Source organism: Eptesicus fuscus, chromosome 17 (genome assembly GCF_027574615.1).
Source record: "Eptesicus fuscus isolate TK198812 chromosome 17, DD_ASM_mEF_20220401, whole genome shotgun sequence".
Lineage (NCBI taxonomy): Eukaryota > Metazoa > Chordata > Mammalia > Chiroptera > Vespertilionidae > Eptesicus > Eptesicus fuscus.
In genome coordinates this window covers 54,300,861-54,309,759 of record NC_072489.1, presented here as the reverse complement: position 1 = coordinate 54,309,759, position 8,899 = coordinate 54,300,861, and the positions used below count along the sequence as shown (strand labels likewise).

Here is an 8,899-nt window from a genome sequence, read left to right as displayed (position 1 = left end):
AGAGAGGACCCAGGCCTGGGGCACACGGCTCCCACGCACCCCTGGTCCGGAAGGCTGCGGCCCAGCCCCCGCGCGCGCGCACGGCGAAGGGGACGCAGCCATGAGGCACGCGCGCCCGCACCCTGCCCTGCGCGCCCCGTGCCCAGATAGCCATCGTGGGATGGCATCTCGCAAATATTTATATTCTTCAGCGCCACGGCAGCCCGCGTCCACATTAGACGTCCTAATCCTGCCACTTTAAATAGATGAATTAATAAAGCAAACGAGCGGCTAATAAGCTGACTGTCCTGCCTTCTGGAGGTGGGGGAAGGACGCGCAAGTGCGCCAAATTTGTTTGCAGTGGATCAAGGCGAGCCGCCTCTGCTTCACTTTCTTTATCTTAATTCCGACTTGAAAAGATATAATTATCTAGTTTGAACAGAGCTGCTATCAAATCCTTCTCTGGGCCGGGAAGGGGGGCGTTGGAGTGGATTGCGGGCCTCTGAGCCGCTCCGTGCAGCCGGAGATAGCGCGTAATGAAGATGTGGAGGCCCGAGATACAAAGGGCATTAACCTCATTAGCATGAAACCTTTTCTTCTTACCATTGTGGGACCCTTTCAGCCGCCTAATCCCCCCTATTTTCAAAGCTTGGTTTGTAATAAAGCTTTTAGGTGGGGTTTTTTTTTCCAAAGCTAATGGTATTCTCTGATGATTTTACTGCTGTTACACGACATAGGACGTTGACCAAAAAAAAAAAATCTTCGTCACCACACCCCCCCCCCTTTTCTTGTACTTAAAAAAAAAAAAGTATATGGTTCTGCAGAAATCAACCTTGTATGAAATGGGGGAATGTTCTTTCCTGGAAAGGCCGGTCTGCAATGCAGCAGGTCTGTGCTCCGGGTTCCAGGAACTCTGGGTTTGAGGAGCAAGTGGGTAGAAGGAAAAGGTAACTTGTCCAGACAAAAAGCGTGGGGTGACGGAGCAGTGACTGAGAGAACTCCGGGGCAGCCTGCATCACAAAGGTCTTGCTGCCCGTGGGGCCGAAATCCCCACTTAAGTTTCTGTGATATCCAGGGCAGCACCTGTCCCTTCCCTTCCAGAGACAAGCCTGGGTCTCCTGAGGCGGCCCCCCTCCTCTCCTCTCTCCGCCAACAACCTCCTGCACCCCAGTCTCCCCACAACATATACCCCTTCCCAGGAGTCTGCGTGAAAATGAGCACCCGAAACAGCCAGGGTTCTGGAGAGGAAGGGACATGGGGGGGGGGGGGCAAGGAGAGACAGGCAGAAATAAAGTAAAAAGAGGGAGAAAGATCAAGAACACATTCTACTTTAAAAGAGAGGAGGGGATGGGGGGGGGAGAAAGAAAAATTTCCACAGTGCCCTAAAGTCCCCACACGTGCACAGAATGTCTAATCTTAACTTTTCAAGGCAGGATGTTAACAAAGCTTGTATTTTTGCCCTGCATTGTAACTTGGCCTTATCACAGTGTAAAGGGTGGGGAGATTGTCCTAAATTATGTCCAGGCAGCCCCCCTGGATCTGTGGATTAAGAGATTAAAGGAGACCACTGGGCAAGGCCTCCTCTTTCCCCTTCATATTCCTGGTATGATAATTGCTTAAACTGATTTGCACTTTCACAAAAGCTCGCAGGACGCTTTGTAGCTCGAACAGAGCAGACGAGGTTTCTCTATCAATGGAAATAAAACTGATTAATGCAGCCTATCAGGATAAGAAGCAAATGAAGCATGCAAAAACAACCCCGTACCCCTGAAGGGGGGAGGACGGGGGGACGGGGGGAGCAAAGTTTCCTCCGAGACTGGTTACAACTTTTAACGTTAAAATTTAGAGGTGGAGGTTTCTCAGGACGCTGGCTTTACGAGGCGGCTGAGGACCTGGGCCCTGCCTTAACACCTTCCTCAGACTGGGGACAGAGGGAGAGGAAAGAAAGAAAGGACGAGAGAGAGAGAGAGAGAGAGAGAGAGAGAGAGAGAGAGAGAGAGAGAGAGAGAGAGAGAGAGACAGAGAGAGAGAGACAGAGAGACAGAGAGAGAGATTTGTACTTTGGGGTTTCAAGTCAAAAAACAGTTTAAAAGTCGCAGGATTCCGATTCTGCAAGGCGTTTTCCCCAATCCTGGCGGAATATTCTTCCATACACAACTGTGCGCGTGGATTTTTAAAAGCGGACCAGAGGTGGACAGAAGTAGGCATGTTTAACCTGCCATTGAAACTAAACTGCCTCGGTAGGCCTTGCAGTGGGCGAAGGTCTGGTTGGAACAACTTTTTCCTCCCAATCCTTTTTCTGAAGGACTTACGTTTCCCTAATCCTCTCCCCTTTCCACCCTCATCTCTCTTTAAAACGCCCCAGAATCCATCGGTCTGGCCCTTTTGAAGGTGGGGGAGGCCGGGTTTCTGGAGCCTCCTTGGGGAAGGACCACACTCAAATTACGGGACATACTTTTTACAGGAAGAAAAAAAACACTGAGTTTGGTTTCCCAAGACAACTACTCTGAGGGCATATTGATAAATCTTTATTGACAAAATATTGACATTGACATACTTCTTGGAAGTATATAGTGTGTTAGAATTCTAACAAATTAACACAAAACACAAAAATATTTACATTCTGGTATAGAAGACATTAAGGAAGCATTTGTCACTCTCTTTAGTAAGTCTATGATCTTGGAACAGAAACTCAGTGCTTGAAAACCTGCGCCATGTCTTTGGCCACACTTAGCATCATCCCCGCTAACTACAGTCCTTCAGTTTGTTTGTTTTTTTTGCCATCCATCGATCGACTTCAAGTTTGGAATGGCCTTTGCAGTCAATGGTTGAACTCAGCCAGTATCTCCAACCACTAAAAGGAGTTTGCTTCATGATTTTAAGCCTTGGGATGTGAGGAAAGGGAATGTCCAAGAAATAGAATTAATTTAGGTATTTTTTTTCCCCAACACAATTCCTGACTCCTCTTGTGGGCACCCTCCCCAGCCACCCCCCCCCCCAGCCCCCCATCCGGCTCCCCATTTCTCAGTAAGAGGACCACTATCGCTGAGCCTACTAATTTAGCTTTCACGATCACGTTGACATCAGAAGGTATCAAAAAGTGTTTACAGACTGCACATTTCTCAAAAAAATCAAAAAAATCAAAACCAAAAGCACACAGAACCTGTCTTTAAAAGGAAAAGAAAATTACAATTCATTTTCTGTCTTTAGACACCATTCGCCCAACAACTGCTACATGCAATTCAAGTTTTTTTGGACACGTGTGCGATGGGGCTGGGTATGAAATTTCGACCACCGTTATTATTACTAATTATTTTTAAAGATTGGGGGGGGGAAACACTGTGAAGTGCAAAATAAAAAGTCCTGTGCCTGGTTGTTGTTTTTTTCTTTTATCATCATCATCATTATCTTTTTTTACAAAGAAAAATAAAGTCGGACTGTGATAAACGGAATACCTGCCAATCACCTTGTCTCGCTGGTTTGGCGTTTGACTGACAGCTCCCCTTGTCAGAGCGCGCCTGCCGCTTTGCCACATTTAGATCTTTCGCTCTCTCTCTTTCTCTCTCTCTGTCTCATTCTCTCTCTCTCTCTCAGCTGCCTCTTTAGACAAGGGTTGCATGTTGATCAAGGAGCCTCCATCCTCTGCCATCGTGGCTCGGCCTCCGACCAGAACGGTGCGCCCTCGCCGCCCAAAGTCTGCGACGCGCTCTCCGCGCTCCCTCGGACTCCCTCTCCCCTTCTCGCTGAATGTGTGTGTGCGGTTGGTTTTTGTTCTGTAGGGTTTTTTTTCCTCTCTTCTTCCCCTCCTCTCCCCGTCTCTCTGTTTTGCTCCGCTTTGTCCGTTTCTGTGGGGCTCGGTTTGTGTTTTTAATCGTCTGAGGTCACGTCTATTTCCTCCGGGCTGGCCTGCTTGGTGGCGATCCTCCACCGGTTAATGTGATGCGTCCCTTTTTTCTTTTGTTGCGAGTCTGAACCTTCTTCCTCCAGCTTCTGTCTTTTGAACTTCGTCCTCCGGTTCTGAAACCATACTTTTACCTGCGGGCCAGAGGCAGAAGGAGCGCGTTAGTTCCTCCGCGGCGCCCTCCGACCTCTTCTGCTCCGCCCGGCGGCCCCCGCGGAGACGCGCAAGGCCAGGCCCCCGCGTGCGTCCTGCGGGGCCTCTGCGCCGGCGCCCTTAGGGGAGCAGAGCTGGGCGGGCGGGCGGGAAGCCTGGCTCCCTGCCCTGGGTCTCCCGAGTCACTTTCCCGGGCTAGGGACCCCAAAGCACCGTCCTTCTCACCTTGCCCTGAAGGGGACACCCTCAGTCCGTTGAGCACAAATGCAAGGGAAACCCCTATAAAAATCCTAAGAAAAGCAAAAAGCGACCTGCCCCGAACCCCCTCTACCTCGCCCGGGCAGGGGAGACTGCGCTGCAGCTGCCCAGGCTCCCTGCAGGGCCCAATGTGCTTTCTCTTTTCTGTGGGTTTCCGGGCGTTGCCTAAATATAGCGCTTCCTGTGCAAGGCCTGGGCCTGGGTAGGTAGTCAGGGTCTGTCCGAGCCTCCTTCTCCTTGCCCAGGATTCTTGCAGGTGAGCAGGAGTGGGTGCTAGGGGGGATGCTGGAGGAAGCCAGGAGGGACGCGGGGTGCAGCAGCCTGGGGACCAACCCAGCTATTGCACTGCAGTTAGGGAAAGAGGCTCAAAAGTGAAAGCTTCTGAAAGACCTCGGGATAGAGGGGAAGAAAGAAACGGAGGAAGAGGAGAGGAGCGAGAGAGAGGGAGCGCCTTCTTGTGCCCCCTCCTGACCAGCCCCAAGACGGGGCAGGGCCAGGTTCCCACCCTGGTCACCTCCCTTCCCATCAGGGCTCCTCTAGCAGCCTGGCCTCAGAGCTGCCAGAGGTCCGGGGAGCAAGGAGGAAAGCGCTTCCTGGGGCTGCCATCCCCGTCGCCCCCTGGGGAACCTGGGCAGCGGGTCTCTATCCAGTGGCCAGAGCGGACAGGAAGGCCACCCTAACTTTCCACCTGGTGCGGTGCAGGTAAGGAAAATGGAGGCGGCCGCACCTCCCCTTTCCAGATCGCACCGCCACGGGCCCGCTGAGGTCGGCTCCGGTCCCTCCTCGGAGAGTCCAGCCCAGGTCCCAGCTTGTTCTCCTCGATAGCCCCAATCCCCCCAAAGCGCCCCACGAAAAAGCGGAGCTGGAACAAGGCTGACTTTAATTTGCTTTGAGTTTGCTAATTGAGGGGAGGACGGTTCATTTCTCCCCCCGGCGCTCGCCCAAGGCGCGCGTCCGTGCGCTCGGGGCTTGACACGCACACAAAGACCGCAGCAGCGTGGGCAGCGAGGCGGACAAAGACCACCGCCGCCTCCGCTCCCCAGGATGAATCAGCCGGGCCGGCCGCGCCGGGTGCCGGCCCGCACCTACCCGCGAGGCCCTCCTCGGTTTTGTCCCGGGGAAACGTTTTTAAAACAAAAGCCTCGACCTCTTTGCACCGCCCAGAAACACTGTTACCACTTAATCCGCACGAGAACGTTACTGTTTGCCGCGAACCCTGACCCCGCCCTGCGGCTCCGCGTACAGTAGCGCCTACTGTAGCCCTAAGCCCCCCTCCCGCCCCCGGCCAGGCCAGAGCGGGGACCCCAGGGCGCAGGAAGGGTCTGGTCTGTCCCTTCTCCGCAGCCTCCAGCTCCGATCCTCTGATTTAGGGACGCGCCCACGAAGCACGGCCTCCGCCTCCCGACTCTCGGATCCCTTCCCGGGGAGGAACTGGTCTGTGTTCGCACAGAACTTGCCTTTAACCAATTCCGGGGCTTCTCCAGCTTCGACACCCAACACTCCGACACCCCCACTGCTCTCTCTCCCGCGTCCTGGACCCCAGCCGGGTCCCCCAGACTCTCGCCAAAAGTTTCACCAAAAGTGCGCCTGTGTTAGCCAGGAGCTAAGCCCAGCGGACAGAAGGAGCGATCCAGGCCGCACCCCCCCCCCCCAGAGCCTGGGGCAGGTGGACTCCTGCGGTCCCTTCTGGAGACCCAGGAAGCCAGGCACCTGGAAACTTCCACACCCTGAGCGGGGGGCGTGGAGCCAACTCCTGGGCCCTTTGGCGATGGCCCGCTCTGAGCTCGGCGCTTGGGCGCCGGCTGCGTGGGTCCAGGGATCGGGGCGGGGGTCGCCGCGCCCGGGCCCCGCTCACCTGAGTTTCCGTGAGGCTGAGGCTGTGCGCCAGCTGCTTCCTCTCGGCGCCCACCACGTAGTGGTTTTTCTCGAAGGCGTGTTCCAGCCTCAGAAGCTGGGACGGGGAAAAGGCGGTTCGGATCCGCTTCGGCTTTCGGGCCAGCGCGTTGTGCAAAAGGAAGCTCTCGGGGCTTGTGTCGTTCCCTGCGGGGGACACAACAGAAGTCCCATTAGGAGGGGGGCGGGGGGGGCCGGCCAGGCCCGGGCCGCGCGCTTCTCAGGAGACGGGCTGGCGGGACGCGGCGCTGGGGGCCTGTGCGTAGCCCTGGCGGCTTGGCGGGTGGGGTGCGGGCACCCTCCGGAGGAGGTACTGGCCCGGCTGCAGCGCGCCCAGACCGCCAGGCCCTCCCTGTGCGGCACCCACCCCGCAGCTGCCCCTGCGGGCCAGTCCCCAGGCTCCTGACCTCCGCGGACTCATCAGCCGCCGGGGCGTGCGGGCCTCGCCTCCTCCGAGCCGGGCGCCCGGGGCAGAGGAGGGGGCGCCTGGGACAGGCCCGGGAATGGGAGCCCACGACCCCCCCAAAAAAAAAACGGTGGCTTTCTCCTCTTTCTCACCGCAGGGAACTCTGACCCAGGCTGGCGAGGCAGCGGACCGATATTCAGAGTTTTCTCGGGGACTTATTTGTAAGTTCTACGTTTAAGTTTTCCCCCCTCCGGAAAAGCGCAGAGGCCCGGCGTGGCTTTGCAGCCGGCTGGGACCGACGTGTCGCCGGCGGGTGCGCTCCGCTTAGGCCGCTCCTGCCTCCCGAGGACCCGGCTCCCCCGCTGCCCGGCTCCGGAGAACTGGGAGGCCCGGGCGAAGGGATCGAACCCCGGGAGTTAGGGAGCTGAGTGGGGGGCCCGATGGGACCCTCCACGACCCCGGAAGATCCCGGCTGCTCCGGGCCTGGGGCGAGGACCAGGAGCGTGGCTGGCAGGGGATGCGGAAAGGGAGCCCTCAGCTTTGCGAGCAAAGCCAGAGAGTTTGGGGTTTTCTCATCAGGGTGGGAAATAGATCCACTGAAAGCCCAAACGAAGAAAAACGAACCCACAGTTCAGGCTGGAATGGAGGCAAATCTAGTCCGGGGGGAGAAAGGCGAAGGGCTGTTTTTGAAATGAGGGGCGGGGTGGCGCGTACCCGCGTCTCAACTCCGGCAGGAACGCCAAGGGTTAATGCGGGACCGGCCGCCGGGTATCGATCTGCTGCCGCGGGGGGTAGGTCTTTCCCCGGCTCCCAGCGCTCAACTAATTACTGGCCTCTTCTCCCGGAGTTTTAACTTTGCTTTTTCCACCCCCACCCAGAGAAAAAACAAACAAACACACAGAAATGGCAAGGAAGGAAGACACCCAAACAGAATTTTCTCCAGCCCTTGCGAGACTCGGCTCATTTCTCTTAAAAGAAAAATAAGTAAATAAACCCAGACCGAACCTGCCTTCCCGACGCGGCCGCTCGGCGCCCGGATGGAAAGGGCCGAGCCTCGGCCCGTTTCAATCCGCGCGGGTTCCCGCCCCTGCGGGGCCTCCAAAAAAGCAGAAAAAAAAACAAACCAAAACAAAACCAAATCCCTTGATTTTGCCCTGGGCGCGCGGGAAAAAACAAACCCCTGGATTTTTGCCCCCGGCGCGCGGGTCCCCCTCGCCGCCCCAAGAAAGTCAGAGACCCAGAAGTCACGGGTGTGGGCTGCAGGGACGCGGAGCGGGTGGCGAACGGGGTAGAACGCAGTCGAAGGCGCCCCGTCCTCGCCCCTGGGAGCCAAGGTCGCGAGGGCATCGCCGAGAAGACGTGGAGCCTGGGGACCCCGCGGGGTCTGGGGCTCCTCGGCCGCCGGCGCTCGGCGTAGGCTGGCCCAGCCTGCCGGGACCCGCGAGGACTCGGCAACCGCGAGCGACCGCAGTCCAGTCCCCCAAAACCGGCCGCAGCTTCGGAAGCTGGGGACCAACGCCGCGCCGGGCCCCTCGCCGCCCCGTTTCCCGAGGGCTCGCGGCCCGCCCGCCGGAGGCACCTCCACCCAGGCCTTGCCCAGCGCCCACCCCGAGCAGGCCCGGGCCGTGCGGGATGCGGCGCGCGGCAGTCCCGCGCGCGACGTGGCACGTACCTTGGAAGCGATGGCCCAGATACCGGTAGCGGTGGATGAGCCACGGGTAGAAGGTGGACGGGTCCCGCTGCTGCGAGGCGAAGAGGGGGTGTGGCGAGTGCGAGGAGGGCAGGGGGTGCGCGGCGAGGGCGTGCGGCGGCGGCACGGGGTGCACCGGCACGGCGGGGTTGGGCGGGTGCGAGACCGCCTCGGCGAACACCAAGTCCGGGTTGGAGTAGACGCCCCTGCCGGCGGCGGCGGCGGCGGCGGCCGAGTGGAAGCCGTTGAGGAACGGGTTGATGGGGCTGGAGTTGGCGTAGCTGAGCGCCGCGGGACGGATGGGGTCCTCGGAGCGCGAGGCGGGCAGGGGACTGTCCTTGGCCACCAGCGACTCGATGGTGAAGCAGCGCTTGGGCGCCGGCTGGAACATGCTGCGCCGCGGAGCTGGCGCCCGGGGCTCCCGGCTCGCGGCGACCGTGGCGCGCTGCCTCCGCCGCCCCGCTGCCCGCGGCGAGGACCGACGAGGATTGGGGACTTGTTTGTTTGGGGTGGGGGTGGGGGGAGGAAAGAAAGAAAGAAAGGAAAGGAAAAAAAAGGAAAGGAGGGGGGGAGGGGGAGGGAGCGGCAACGCCGAGGATCCCGAGAATCTTGCACCAAA

General features: G+C 58.2%; 1 protein-coding gene across 3 annotated transcripts; it reads right to left on the bottom strand.

Annotated features, from left to right (window-relative positions):
• Window positions 1-2,484: 2,484 nt before the first annotated feature.
• Window positions 2,485-8,865, bottom strand: EMX2 (empty spiracles homeobox 2). Of its 3 annotated transcripts, XR_008558737.1 has the most exons (4): window positions 8,263-8,865; window positions 6,147-6,331; window positions 3,446-4,014; window positions 2,485-2,863 (listed from the first exon to the last, which is right to left on the bottom strand). XR_008558737.1 is itself a non-coding variant. In XM_008144351.2 (3 exons), the coding sequence occupies exons 1-3, from the start codon at window positions 8,669-8,671 to the stop codon at window positions 3,847-3,849; spliced, it is 762 nt and encodes a 253-aa protein (XP_008142573.1). In that variant the 5' UTR covers window positions 8,672-8,865; the 3' UTR covers window positions 3,355-3,846. The 3 variants fall into 3 exon arrangements, 2 of the variants coding, with proteins under 2 accessions (XP_008142573.1, XP_028005367.1); XM_008144351.2 differs by lacking the exon at window positions 2,485-2,863 and having other exon boundaries at window positions 3,355-4,014; XM_028149566.2 differs by lacking the exons at window positions 2,485-2,863; window positions 6,147-6,331 and having other exon boundaries at window positions 3,911-4,014.
• Between the last annotated feature and the right edge of the window lie 34 nt (window positions 8,866-8,899).